The sequence below is a fragment of the Dipodomys spectabilis genome, unplaced genomic scaffold (genome assembly GCF_019054845.1).
Source record: "Dipodomys spectabilis isolate Male_0828 unplaced genomic scaffold, ASM1905484v1 ptg000140l, whole genome shotgun sequence".
NCBI lineage: Eukaryota > Metazoa > Chordata > Mammalia > Rodentia > Heteromyidae > Dipodomys > Dipodomys spectabilis.
The window spans coordinates 21190355-21205634 of NW_024870817.1; the positions used below are offsets into that span (position 1 = coordinate 21190355).

Genomic DNA, 15280 nt, shown 5'->3' on the forward strand with positions numbered 1-15280 from the left:
CTTACATCAGAACTACTACGGGACTTAAAAAAGCATAGTATATATATATATATATATACATATATATATATATATACTATGCTTCTCAACATAAAAAATATCTATATGTTAATGTTCACAGTGCATCAATGCACATTGGATTACTTGTAGAATATATATGAAATGGAATGTTCAAGTAAAAGGATTAAAATACTATTTCATGCTTCAACATGGGTAAACCTTGAAAATACCATTTTAAGTGAAAGATCCTAGACAGAAGAGACCACATACTATACAATTCTATTTATATGTCCACAAGAGGCTATAAAGACTATACAGATTAGCAGTTGTCCAGAGCTGAGGCTTTGAGGGGAACACAGAGTGATTGATGATAGGTGCAAGTTTCCTTACTTAGAGTGAGGAGAGCATTCCAAGTTAATTGCAGTGACAGCCAAACATTTTTTGGACAAAGGAACAGCTGCCATTGAATTGTACACTTAAACAACTGAATTACTGTACCTGAAGGATGTCAACAGCTGATCAGAAATACTAAGCCTAGGTCTTAGTCCTTGGTTAAGCCATGAGTGGGAATCACGGGATTTTAATACTTAGCCCTGAAAAACCAATAGGATACACTGAATAATTCAAATGTGTTAGTTTTTTCCTTCAAACTATAATTTAAAAATCTGCACTTTTTATTCTTTTCTTTTTCTCTTTTTAAAAATGATAAGTTATAGAAATGCAGATAAGCATATTCTTAAAACAGTACAGTACAAACAGTACTGATGAACAATCAAACATCAGGGAGGTCAAAGGTGAATGTTTGAGTTTTGGGGTGAAAGGAGGGTTGGTCCTGGGGAACAAATACAAGTCTTGACCCTGAGCTACATCCTTAACGTGGCTCTTTTTTCTTTAATCTTTAGGTTAGACTTACTAAACTGAAGTCTGTATTTCCAAAGATTTTTGAGGAACTGGTAGCTGTTATGTAGGATTATCAGGACTTAGTCTGTAAAAGACAGGACAAATCACTAAAAGGAATATATCATATTTCCAAGTCATTTTCTTGACATGTTGGCATCTCAGTGACACATGTGCAATCTTAATCACAGGGATTCAGTGTGACTTTCCCCTCCACTTTTCAGTAAACTGGCTGGGAGTGAGCGTCATTCAGAAATTCAGGCTAGCAGTGCCAGGCTTCTGTTCTGAATGCAGCAGACCTCTTCCTCTAGGGGCAGGCTGACAGCCTGCTTTGTGCTTTAGGACCTAGCCTGTAATGTTCCTTGCTGTCCACTCTAAGACAGTACTCATTGCCTCTGCAGGGACACACTGCTCCCAGAATCCCACCTCTCTGGATGTTGATGTTGGTCAGGACCCAGTCAGAGGCAGAGGGTGGCCTCCTGGATGTCGGCTTGACAGTGTGGTGATGCTTACCTCTGCAGCTCCCTCTGGCATGAGCATGCCATTCTTGGGTTCATCCTTGTTCATCATGATAGTAAAGTTACAGCAGTATCTTTGAGATCTTGCTAGAAACCACATAAAACTTCTACAGTCATAGAAAAATTGCATCCATTTTTTTTAAATTTAAAGGGTATATTCCAATTAACTCTGGAGATATTTTTGAGAGTTCCACTATCTATTTCTGTTTATGGTAGATTCAAAATACATGATTTTCTAAGTCCCAAAAAAGTTGAGAATGGAGTTAAAGTCTAACTGCAATGGGTCACAACCTACTAGTCTCCATAAACTCAAGGAGATTATATTGACTCCTAAGTCTAAAGTCATTGTTGAGGACACCAAAGGAAATAATCTAGAAGGAATGACAAAAGTGCCCATTAAATGTGGGGAGGAAATTTAAGTGAGAAAAAAATAGTAGAGCTGGGCATCGGTGGCTCACGCTTGTACTCAGGAGACTGAGATCTGAGGATCGAGGTTCAAAGCCAGCCTGGGCAGGAAAGTCCGTGAGACTTTTACCTCCAATAAACCACTAGAAAACCAGAAGTGGCGCTGTGGCTCAAGTGGTAGAGCACTCACCTTGAGCTGAAAAGCTGAGGGACAGCACTCAGGCCCAGAGTTCAAGGCCCACGACTGACAAAAAAAAAAAATAGTAGATAGTTGGGAAATAGGATGAATGTTTTACGTAAGTTCACATTTAGAAACAAGGAGAATACATGGATATAAGAAGCCGGATGCTAAGTGCTCTAAAGATGTAGAGACATAGTTGAGCACAAATCACCCTAAGTTTGCAGGGAAGAGGGCAGTGTAAATCCACAAAGCCATGAGACTGAACACGAAGAAGGGCATCATGTGTTCTCTTGATGAGTAGACTGGTCACAGAGATTGACTTTAGTTCTGCTGAATGCTGTTGGAGGAACAGCAACCTTTTTCCACAGTTCAAGCTAACAATGACAACTGCCAGATATTGGAAAACGTATATCGAAGACTGAACAGGCCATAACAGAATGTGCAGCTGGCATTCATTAAATATTTATTACTTGAATGACAAAATAATTTCATCCAACAATATTTAAAATGTGAGTTTAATTCTTCAAATTTCACATCATCTTATTCCTCTCCTGTGCTCTAGTTTCTAAAAGCTCAATAACTTTATTTCTTATGGAATCTTCTTATATTCATGTGAATAAACTGGTGATACTATAAAATTAATTTAATTCAAAGTGAAAGGTAGATTCCTACCAGATTTATACTGCTGCCAATTGTCTGGACTGAAACAAATATAAATATCTATTAAGAATGTATAGTAGCCTCCAAATGTTTAATGTACTACGTTCTACCACTTTAGGTTTTGTTTAAAAGGTTTAGATTTTATATGAGACTTAATACCAAGGAAATTTTTAAATTACATAATGGAAGTCTTCAAATCCAAAAGTGTTTATATGTTTATCCTTTGAAATGGCAGGACAGGCATCAAACTTTCAAGAGTAAAAATATCTGTTTCTAAAAGGAATATACCATGGTCATAATTTTATGCTCACATGTCACACAAAGATGGCTGTTAGTGGAGAGTTACTTTGCACAGTTGGTATTCTTAATTCTCCTTTTTTAAAATTGTTTAAAAAAACGTAGTCTTCATCTTAATCAGGAAAAGAAGTTTGTATTTCTTCCATTTGAAAGCTGTCTGTCCACTCTTGTAGATCTTTTGCATTATGTGTCATCCATAATTTTGTAAAATACTTTAAGCTTTTCCTAGGGGACAAATAAAATATACTCAGTTTAGAAACAAGATTCCCGAGGACAACCCATCTCATGGAGAGCCATGCAAAGCCTACACCATTAGACTAGCAGGCAGGTATGTGTTAGGAAGCTGTGGTAGCAACACCTCCAGAACTGCTGCCCTATAATCCAGGCACTTAAGTTACTGATCACCATGAAGGCTTCCCTGCTGCCTTCTTAAATCCCTGCCTACTGCAGAGACAATGTGACTGCTCCACTCCTGACTCTGGCCAAGGCTGGCTGTGTGTGCCTACTGCATATGGAGACAAAATCATTCCTGCTGAATGGCCCCAGGATGAAAGGCGAAACTAGTTTAATGAAATAAAGCTAGCTAATGAAAGAGTAACATTGCCACAACACAGACCTATGCTTTCCCTGCAGAAGAGCCGCCCAGTGAAACATTCAGGTCTGGGGCTAGATAGAGCATCTGAATTCCAGTTGCTACCTGACATCCAACTTGCTGTGACTGTGGCTCAGCTTCTTGCCCTTGCCTGGTCTCATTCCTCTCAACTATCAGATGGGATAACAACAGTACTAACTCATAAGGTTGTCTAAGGGTTGAATCAATGCATATCAAGCAATAAGCTCATTAATAAGATCATTGACCATCCTCTCATAGAGCAGTCAACACACACATTGACTGCTAATACTTGTTTCTGCACACAGTGAGAGTTCAGTAAGTCTCAATTATTGTGACACATCCCCACCTAAGGTATGAGACTTGATTTTATTTCTTTGATCTCTTTGGCTTAGAGAATTGACATGATACACCCTTTTAGGGAAAGATTAAATAAATACAGTGCTCTGATGAATTATCAGATTCTCAATGTAGCTTCTTTCAGTAATTCTCATGTCTTGTCAGGATACCTTTATAGATTTTAAAATGTCACTTACTAACTGAAAAAATGAAAATAATCTGTAGCTTTCCTGGCTACTGCTTCATAGACTACATAAAGCAACATATATAATCTATCTTATTTTATTGCCAGGTTGTATATGTGTCCTTTGGAGTAGAGTTTTAGTTTCGTTTCTTTATTTAAAAACGACAATAAGACAACAATGAAAGACTTATATTTATCTTTAGATTTCTGTAGAGGATTAAGGGCTAGATTTATTTTTAAACTCTCATAATTTTCTGTCTGGAAAAAATATACTAATTTGCCTTGTAATGGAAATAGACTGAGACTAATTATACCCCTTGCTTCTGATGAGGCACTGTGGAGCTGATCAAGAAAGCGGCATCAGTGGTGGGGGTTACAAATCATTTGCATGATTCCAGTACTTGGGTCTTGGTTAATTATCATACACCCTTTACAAGGTATGGTATGGAAGATAGAACCACTGGTTGGAGGAAATATAGAAAAGATGTATTTCACAACAATATACAAATACAAGTTTCTCTAATTTTCCCCTAACATAACTGATAGTCAGCCAAGATTTTTTATTTGATCAATAATCTGGTTCATTGGGAAGTAGCATCCTGCCCTTGTCAGATCACACGCTTTAGGCAGGGCAGGAGTTAGGGAGTTATGTTATGTCATAATTTCTATTTGAAAAAAAAGCTGTAATTTATCATCCATCAATCGATTTAGATTAGTCTGTATACATATTGGCTGGATGTCAAGGGGAAAAAGGTACAAAACGTAAACAATCTTGGTGACAGAGAGAAGCTAGCTTAGAATGAAAACTATCACAAACAAATCACAAAATAAGTGACACATAGAAACTATGATTTCATGGTTAGTGATATGGTAATTTTCCTTCATATCATGACAGAATTCTCAATTTCTGAATGCAATCTCAATGCAGTATATGAATAAAAGAAACCCTCTACAGGTTCTAAATATTGAAGCTTTTTTTTGGTAACTAAATACTGAAGCTTTTTTTTAATGTAACTGCCTTATGAAGCAGCAAATGTGTTGGCATACATGGAGTTAATTTAATCCTTTAGAAAAATGACTGAAAATCTACTTTCTAACTTAATAAAGATCTAAGTGATCGATAAAGAGGGATTGAAAATGACAAAGTGAATGCATCTGAGAATTGCCAAAAGCTGTTTTTCACTTTACGAATAATTAAATGTTTCAGCATACAGGAAGAAATGCTTTAAAGTAGATCTAATATTCATTTGCAGGATAATTCTCTTCCTTGTACAACTTGGAAGATTTCATTAAAAATCCAAATAAGTACAGCACAAACATTCTGACCTTTTCTTATTTACTAATTCTTCCAGCTCTTTTGACTTGTGGGCTGCTTTCTTTAAAATTTCTTCAGGAACATCTGCTAGTTTAGCCACATTGAGTCCGTAACTTCTTGCCGCAACTCCTCTTGTTATTTGATAAAGGAAAGTGACAAAATCAGGCACCTGTTCATCTTCACCTATGAAATAAAGAAGAAAATAATGGAATTAATACTATATCTCAAAGTTGAGGAAAAACTAGAGGACTAAAGAATTTACAATCTGAAAAAAGTAATCTATTGTTCCTGTCTATCCGTAGCTCCTTCGATCAACTTTACACATCTAGGAAAAGAATAAATACTGTTTTGAAAATACTTTGGCATCTAGGACCTTGGCTTACTTTAAAACATTTTTTGCTGTTGTCCTAGAGATTGAACTCAGGGTCTTGGGTTTGATAGGCAAGTGTTCTTCCACTTGAACTATGTCCCTAAGCCCACATAGGGGCTTACTTTTTGACTAAGGGTGGCCTCATACTGTGATCTTCCTACCTCTGCCTCGTGTATAGCTAGTTACTGAATACATCACCATATCTGGCTCTCAAAATTGCCTTTTTTTTTTGGTCATGGGGCTTGAACTTTGGGCCTGGGTGCTGTCCCTAAGCTCTTCAGCTCAAGGCTAATACTCTACCACTTGAGCCACAGAGCCACTTCTGGCTTTTCCTGCCTATGTGGTACAGAGGAACTGAACCCAGGGCCTCATGCATGCAAGACAAGCATTCTACCACTGAGCCACCTTCCCAGCCCTCAAAATTGTCTTTTAACAATGATTTATTGTAAAGTTTGAACTGAACTTCCATAGCAAGAACAGACTTAATTCTAATACATGGCACGATATAATTTATTCCTTCTTTTAAAAGAGATAGGGAAACATTACAGGTTTACATAACAAGAGAAATTCTGGCTGATTAAATATTCTGGTTAAATAGGGATTACACATATTGAAGCGAGTCCTTTTCAGTAACATCCCATCTCTCACCTAGAACTGATGGGTCTAGTTTCACCAGGTATCAGGAAGGCTGCTGGTGTGCAACTCCACTGGGTGCTCTCTGAGAACTGAGGTGGTGGAAGAGAGTTGCCTCACCCAAGGGTATACCCTTCTTAGAGCAGCGGGCATCCAATGATTCACTGCTGTGGGAGCAGGCAGGTAGCCTCTAAGATGGCTACCAAATATCCCTACCTCCTACTACTTATTCCCTCGTGTTATTTCCTCCTTGTAAGTGTGGGCTGGACCCAGTGACTCACTTCTAATGAATAGAAGATAGCAAAAGTTATGAGGCCCCTTCAGACAATGTACTCTGTCTTGGGATTTCTTACATTCTTGTTTGTTCTCAGGGAAGCCAGTTGCCGTGCTGTGGACTACCCTAGAAAGACTCACACAGGAATGGATGTTTTTCTCAATATTCAGTGAGGGCCTGACCCTGACAACAGTCATGTCAATGAGACTGAAATGCTGGCAAGCTGACTACCCAAGTCAAGCCTCAAAGTGAATATTGCCCTGACCATTAACTTAACCACAGCCTTGTGAGAGACCCCAGAGGTACTCAACTAAGTTGCTCCTGGATCCCTGACCCATACAAACGATGAGGCCATAAATGACTTTTGTTTTAAGTTGCTATTATTCTGAGAAAAAATTTGTTGCAAATTATGCTAACCAAGAATAAAACAAAAGTCATAAAAGACATATCTTCTTTTTAAGTTTAAATAACCTGAAGGATCATCCTGGCCTCAAAGCTCTGCCATACATAGATGTGAGTTGAAAAGTTTTATTAAAGAAATAAAAAGAATCATAAGGTTAACAATCCAAAGATAAAACTGCGTATAATTGAATCTTGCATAAACCAAAAGCATCACATAATTACGTACTTTTAATAAAAGTTCAACAGGTGTTGCAAAATGGAGCATATTTACAATGATTTTCACAACCCTGGCATGTACCATAAATTTATCAAGAACTATTCCTCAAACATAATTGTGGTTGTTAATTGTATGCTTTTTTCCCCCCTGATTATAGGGCTTGAACTCCAGGCTTAGGTGCTGTCTTTGAGCTCTTTGCTCAAGGCTAGCTACTCTACCACTTGAGCTACACTGCCACTTTCCATTTTCTAATGGTTAATTGGAGATAAGAGTCTAATGGACTTTCCTGACTGGGCTGGCTCAGAACCATGATCCAAGATCTCAGCATCTTGATTAGCTAGGATTACAGGTTGTGAGCACCCAACAAATTGTATGAATTTATTCTTTTATCAGCTAAGAATAAAGAAGCCAAAAACTGAATACAACAGTGAAAGAGGTAGAAGGAACTTCCCTTCCCCTCCTCTAAGAACTCAGTAACAAACAAATAATGTCTTTTCTGGGTGATTGCTATAAGTGGGTGGTGGAAAAAATGCCAATGCACTCAGGGGTATAGACTTAAATTTCTCGTACAAAACACTAAGATTATACTGCTTTCAAATGAAACTTAGGAACACAAAGTACAGGTGAGGAAGAGGGAGGGGGAACCTGGGTATGTAGAAACCAATCCCTGCAAACCCGGAGGGCTTTTGCTATTCTCCAATGCTCACAAGATAAAATGTCAATAGATTTACTTCTTCTTTCCCTATTTGGATCCCCTCTACGTTTGTCTCTTGCCTTATTGCTCAGGCTATGAATTTCAGTGCTATATTGAAGAAGAGTGGAGAGAGTGGACAGCCTTGTCTCGTTCTGGATTTTAGAGAAAATGGTTTTAACTTTTCACCATCAAGTATAATGCTGGCTATACATTTGTCATTTACAGCTGTTACTACATTGAGGAATGTTCCATGGATTCCTAGTTTCTCCAGAGCTTTTATCATAAAGTGGTGTTGGATCCTGTCAAATGCTTTTTCTGCATCTTTTGATGTGGCTCTTGTCCTTGCTCCTGTTGATGTGCTTAATTACATTAATTGACTTGCATATGTTGAAGCAGCTTTGCAACCCTGGAATGAATCCTATTTGATCACAGTATGAGTTTTTTGGTTAGGTGTTGAAAAGTTTTGCTTTGATGTTCATCAAGGAGATGGGTCTATAGTTCTCTTTCTGGTTTTGGGATGAGGGTTATGCTGGCTTCACAGATTGAGTTTGGTAGTGATCTTTCCCTTTCAATTTCATTGAAGGACAAGATAAACATGATTCTAAACATTTACAATGAGATCGAAGGAGGATATGCTTAGCAGAGGATCATAGGACTAAATAGCTATATGAATATGACCATATAAAATGATTCTTACCAAAACTAACTCCAAGAAATGGAAACAAGGGTTTTGTTTTGTTTTGTTTTTGTTTTTGTGTTTTGGTCATGGGTCTTATACTCGGCCTAGGCGCTGTCCCTGAGCTCTTCAGCTCAGGGTGAGTGCTCTATTACTTGAGCCACAGTGCCACTTTTGGTTTTCTGGTGGTTTATTGGAGATAAGAGTCTTATGGACTTTTTTGCCCAGGCTGGCTTTGAACCATGATCCTCAGACTCCCTTCCGAGTAGCTAGGTTTACAGGCATGAGCTACCAGCGCCCAGATTTATTTTACTTTTTGTGGTCCTTTCTTTTTCTGTTTTTTTTTCCCCCTCTTTTGATTGTTGTACCTTTTGTATTGCATGTAAGTTTATCGATTGGAGAGGGGGGTGGGGAAGCACAGAAATGGTGGGACAAAGAGTGACCTAATTCAGCAGCGATACTCACTAGTCACTACATTGGAAATGAACTATATAATGTGGGGGAATAGGGTCAGGAGGGAAAAAACTGGGAGAGAATAAGGGAAGGGTGACACTGTTCAAAAAGAAATGTATTCAATACCTGACTTATGTAACTGTGACCTCTCTGTATATCACCTTTACAATAAAAATATACATAAAAAAGTCAAAAACATAAAGTAAACATAAAAAAGTAATAGCAGTAAGATACCAAGAAAGCAGACTATCTGGCTGGGTGCTGGGGTCTCATCCCTGTAATCCTAGCTACTCAGAAGACTGAGATCTGAGGATGAAGGTTTGAAGCCAGCTCAGACAGAAAACATCTATGAGTCTTATATCTCCAATTAGCCACCAAAAAGCTAGAAATAAAGTTTAGCTCAAGTGGTAGAGAACTATTCTTGAGCAAAAAAGTTCAGGGACAGTGTCAAGGCCCTGAGTTCAAGCCTTAAGATTGGCACCAAAGAAAGAAAAAAAGCAAACTATCTTTAAAAAACAGACCAAACAATAGTCTATCACCTCAACTGGTTTAGTGCTATCTAACTTCCTATCTTCAGAGATTCTGTATAATCTAGACCCCATGCTGGTCTTTCTTAAATACCATTCATTCAAGTCTTCCTGTCCAGCCAGCCAACATTTTCTGAGCACTTACTAATAATGACACAAAATGTCCCTTCATTAAAATTGATTTGCTTGGAACTGGAGGTATGACTCTAGTGGTAGAGAGAGCCCTGAATTTAAAAACCAAGTGAGAGCATGTAGCCAGCCCTGAGTTCACCTGAGTTTAAGCCCTAGTACTGACATCAAAACCAAAACCAAACAACAACAACAACAACGAAAACTGACTGGATGATGGATTCTCAGGGTTTTTAATGTTTTTGGTTTTTGTATATAATTTCATATATAATATATAACATTTGTATATTTTTAGGTATGTAATACAGATAGCCATATTATATATATATATATATATATATATATATATATATATATATATATATATATAAAATAAACATGGCTGGGCTCAATGGCTTAAGCCTATAATCCTAGCTACTTGAGAGGTAAAGACTGGGTGACTGAGGCTTGAGGCTAGCTTAGGGAAAAAGAAATTCACAAGATTCCATCTCAACTAAAGGCTGGGTGCAGTGGCATGCATCTTCTATCCTCAATGACATGGGCATGCACAAGTAGGAGCACTACAGCGCACAAAGCAAGTCCCTACCTCAAAAATGACCAATGTAGGAAGAGGCTGAAGGTGTGGCTAAAGTGCCTAGCAAGTGAGAGGCCCAGAATTCAATACCCTAGTACCACCAAAAAAATAAGTAAAACATATATGCTTTACATGTATAATATTAATATATGAATATATAATATAAAATATATATACCATATTGTATACACATTCATACAGAGAGAGAGAATGTATATGTGTGTATGTGTGCATGTAAATATGGTTTTACTATGTTGTTTAGGCTAGCCTCAACCTCCTAGGCTCAAGCAATCCCACTGCCTCGAAGCCAAATCACTGGAACCTACAGATCCAAACTTTTGTGCCTTGCTTTTACAATTCTTTTTTTAATATATACATTTTATTGTAAAGAAACTGTACAGAGGGGTTACCTGAGTAAGGTAATGAGTACACCCTCCTTTGTTTTTCCCCTACCATCCCTTCCGTCCCCACCTCAACAACTGCTCATTCCCCGACACCCAAGTTGTAAAGTGTGTTTTCAACATAATGTCTTTAAGTCTCATTGTTACAATGGGTCAACCTGTATGCTTATACAATTCTTTTTAATGCATAATAAAGACTATAGCTACATTATAACATATATTACATTGCCCTGAATATTTTATTAATATACCTGAGTATTAACGGTGGCTGAGTTTGTTACCATATGCTAGTCTCCACTTTAGTTCTCACAATTTAACATGAAGAACATAGCTCCTCTTTTATAATCACCTGGGAAATCTCCATTTGTAGTTATGCTTTGCCTCAAGTTAACCTCTTGGTGGAGTATGTGTATGAACATGTACATGTAAGATGGAAATATGGAGCCAAATAAGAGAAAAGATGAACAAAAGCAAGTAATTTCTTTATAGCCTCTCAACAAAAGTCGTTGGTAAGGACTTTACTTACAGACTGTGACACATTCTTTTTTTTTTTTTCTTTTGCCAGTCCTGGGGCTTGAACTCAGGGCCTGGGCACTGTCCCTGAGACTCTTTGTGTTCAGGACTAGCTCTACCACTTGAGCCACAGTGCTACTTCTGGCTTTGTTTGAGTAGTTTATTGGAGATAAGAGTCTCACAGACTTTTCTGGCTTTGAACCATGATCCTCAGATCTCAGCCTCCTCTTACACGTGTGAGTCACCTATATCCAGTCTTAAAGTATTTTAAAAATGATTTGACACTAGAGCCACTGAATGTTATCATTTTTATTTCTGACTATAAGGAAACTCAGCACACCTTATTTTAAAGCCAAGCTTCTCTAGGAAGCTATTAAAGAGATACATGCTGATCAAGTCATTTTTAGGATAGATTTACAAAAATAAAATTAGTTGAATTGACTAAAATTTTAGAGATGGAAATAAGACTACAACACAGGTTTCCTGACTGCTGGTCCATCACTTTATCACCACACCACTAGGAACAGACAGTGAGAACACCTTGGAACCCATGTCTTTGAGACATTCTCTGATGGCCTATGAAAGGACCTCTAACTCTGAAGAAGAATATGGCTAGGGTGAATGGTTTAAGTACAGATATAGCCAGGAACATTACAATGGTTCAATGCTTTAAAATCCTGGGTGAAAATGATTTTCAACCTAAAATTCCCATCCTGGCTGAATTGTCAATCAAATATGCAAGTCTAATTCACACAAAGTTTCAACAATTACCTTATTCAGTTCATTCTGACATGCTATTCTACCTCTTTAAAAAATATAATATAATAAGGAATGAACGCTCAGCTTATTTAACTGAAGAGATTGTGTCCTAATATCTGGCTCTAAAAGTAGATCTTGATTGAACTAGATCTGCCATGTTTGCTTATAAATACTGGCTTAAGGATAGGATGAGATCCAATTTTTGAAAAGGTGACAGGACAATCGTAAGATGTTAAATAGCATCTAAGAAAACCATCCCGTTTCTAAGAAAGTCACCACAAGTGTGGATGGGATATAGCATTTACTTAATATGGACAAAGACCTGGGTTCAATCTTTGCACAAAAAAAAAAAGAAAAAGAAAACGAAACAAATAACATACAAATTAAAAAAGCAACAGGAAATGCTACACTTTTTGTGCCTTTGGACATGGCTAATTCGGGGTATGAGGCCTAAAAGACCTATAGTCATCTTGTCCCTAGCCTGATATGGAGCCAGCTAGGGAGGAAGAGAGAGCTTAGAGAACAGAAGGGGAGAACTTCAGGCTCACTCTTCCTTTGAGGCCCCTGTAATATCACCTTATACAGTCTAACCTTAATGTTTGAGTTGCTCTCAGTCTGAGCATTTTGTTACTGGCAATCAAATACACAGAAAAGCTGGGGAGAAAACTTTCAGGATGTCGCAATAGGACAAGAGCCATGCAGCAGGCCTGGACAGAAACCAGGTCATCTGAGCAGAACAAATGATTCCAGAAGGGAGAATCAGTGGAAACAACCGTTTTAATTATGTGGGATGATGTGGACAGAGGCATTTTACAAAGTTCCTGGAGGGTAGGGGAACATTCTTCTTATCTGTGTGAAAACACAAACAACTGTAAAACAAAGAAACTGTACTTTCCTCCATACTTGACTTGTCAGTGGGCAATACTTTGCAGCAACAGTGAAAATGATGGGCATGAATTCATAATGACTACATCAGGAGGACAGAGGAAGGAATGCTGAAATCCTCACTAACACAATGAGAAGTCCATCAATAATGTGTCAAAGATGATCAATCAAGAGGTAGGAAAACATGAATGTTACCTGGATGTTTGACAGAAATAGAGAAAAGAGTTTGGAAAAGTAGTTGCCTTGGGCCTGGATGGGGAAGGGCTTGGAATGAAGGAACAAAAGCAGCTTGTTAGCAGAAGCCTTTTAGCATCATTTAATTTTAAGAATTATGTGCATGGATAGACTAAAATGCCAAAACATGAAAGGGGAAAGGATACTGTTCTGGGTGAGCAGCCAGTTCACATCAAGTGCCTGTCAATATTGCCTCTGTCCCTTCCCTCCTCATGAACTCTACTTTGTTTGTCCCTGGGTTTCAGCTTCTAAGTCTCCTTCTGTCACATTGGATGTAGATTAGTCAAGGCCAAACTACTTCCATGACAGAATTTATGATGTGTTTTTATAAGGCTGCGTGGTGGTGAAAAGTAGGAATTGCTTAACATTAAGTTTATCTGAGGCCCAGTATTTTGTTTTATTTGGGCCACTTTCCTGATTTCTTTTTCAGGTCCATACTTACTGCTTTTCCAAAATTAAGTTTGGACTCTGGAGTATATTAGATAATGGATTTTCCATTATAGCACACTAGCTGTGTAAAGTACCACAGGCTGGTAACTTTAAAAAAGTACTAGGGAACTGGGGGAAAATATGCTAGAGCCTACTAGATGACTTACTATACCTGAACTTAAGATGTACTTATTGTACTTGAATTTATTTCTGTTGGCTAATGGTGTTCTTTTTCATAAAATGTCTCATTTCTGTAACAGTAGCAATAAATTGGAAGGCTAGAAAAAATATTGTTGATCTCCCATCGCAGATCTAGCAAAGTGGAAGAAAACTATGCATGCTAGCTCAGTTTATCCCCTACTTAAATGGCTGATGTGTAATAAGATAAAACATATATCTGGTATAGGATCAGGCCCTAGTAAGTAATTAATGTCAACTAAAAGATTTCTGAGGGGAAATACTAGACATTTTCAAGGATGACTAACACTTAGCAGATGACTATCAAAGTACCTTTCTTGGGATGATAAGAATTACACTGGAATCTAAGGAACTAAAAGGAACCCAAGTGCCTCCTCCACCTCCACCCACACCTTTTGGATTTAAAGGGTTTCCATTTAAAATGAGATGAAGATAGAGAAGGACTCAAAGTTAGCACATAAAAAACGCATTTTTTACTTGGCCCAAAGTCTAAAGCAAATGAATTTGGGGAAAAAGTTATTCATAGCTGATATTCAGGTACGCAATATGTTTATGTTTCTATAAACTCAGCTATCAAACTAGAAGGCAATAACATTGGATTTGAAACTATTACAGGGACATCTCATACCTGGATTCTGTTTGCTTTCATCCTCGTTAACCAAAAACCCCATGTGATAGTTCCCCACCTGTTGGGAGTAACTTTTTTCTAGTTCGCAAACTGGAGGATAATGGGTAACAAACAGGGTTAAAGATTTCACCTGTAACAAGAAGACATACAAGAAACGATGTTTTATTTTTTTAATTGTAAACTGTTAATTCAGGACGGGAGTATTTCGTAGAGGTAAAGTACAGCAAATACCATATGTTCTTTATCTAGATGGCCAATTGGTAATATTTTGCCATCTTCCCTTCCTCCTCAAAGCACACACGTGCAGGAATACATAAACTTATATGCACACACACAACATACACACATGAATCATTTGAGATTGGTTGCAGACATAATCCCTATTTACTTAAGATTCTGTCTTTTATACAACCTATGTATGATGATAGCATCGGGAAATCCATTATAAGCTGTTGAAAACAGGGAGTGGAAAGAGGGCTAACAAGAAGTTAATCTGCTCGTTGAACTGTACGCGCGCGCGCGTGTGTGTGTGTGTGTGTGTGTGTGTGTGTGTGTGTGTGTGTGTGTGTGTGTGTGTGTGTGTGTGTGTGTATGTGAGTGCATACAGTACACTGTGAAGATCCTTTTGTACAATTAATATATAATCCTAAAAAGAAGGAAAACCTGTCATATAATTTTAAAAATCAAAAAGAAAAAGCCAAACTCAGGGACACGTAAGAACAAGGTAAGATAAAGGCAATGTAGTTTTGCATTGCTTTTTTAGAAAGAAATATGAGCAAGAAAATGTTTTTAATAACTAAGGAAGACAAAAAATGAAAATGAAGAGAAGAGATTGAGACAAAGAGTGAAAAAAGGGGGGAGGGAAACAAGGGGGAGCT

The 15280-nt window shown here is 37.8% G+C and overlaps 1 protein-coding gene across 5 annotated transcripts in view; it reads right to left on the reverse strand.

Moving 5' to 3' along the window:
* Positions 1-2441: 2441 nt before the first annotated feature.
* The window catches only part of Msh3 (mutS homolog 3), a 155138-nt gene continuing 142299 nt past the window's right edge, over positions 2442-15280 (reverse strand). For all 5 annotated transcript variants that reach the window (XM_042690870.1, XM_042690869.1, XM_042690871.1 and 2 more), the window contains 3 exons: positions 14403-14532; positions 5418-5589; positions 2442-3183 (listed from right to left, as the gene is read on the reverse strand). In XM_042690870.1, the coding sequence (XP_042546804.1) occupies positions 3072-3183; positions 5418-5589; positions 14403-14532 (414 nt within the window). In that variant the 3' untranslated portion in view covers positions 2442-3071. The remainder of the gene's footprint in view (positions 3184-5417; positions 5590-14402; positions 14533-15280) is intronic.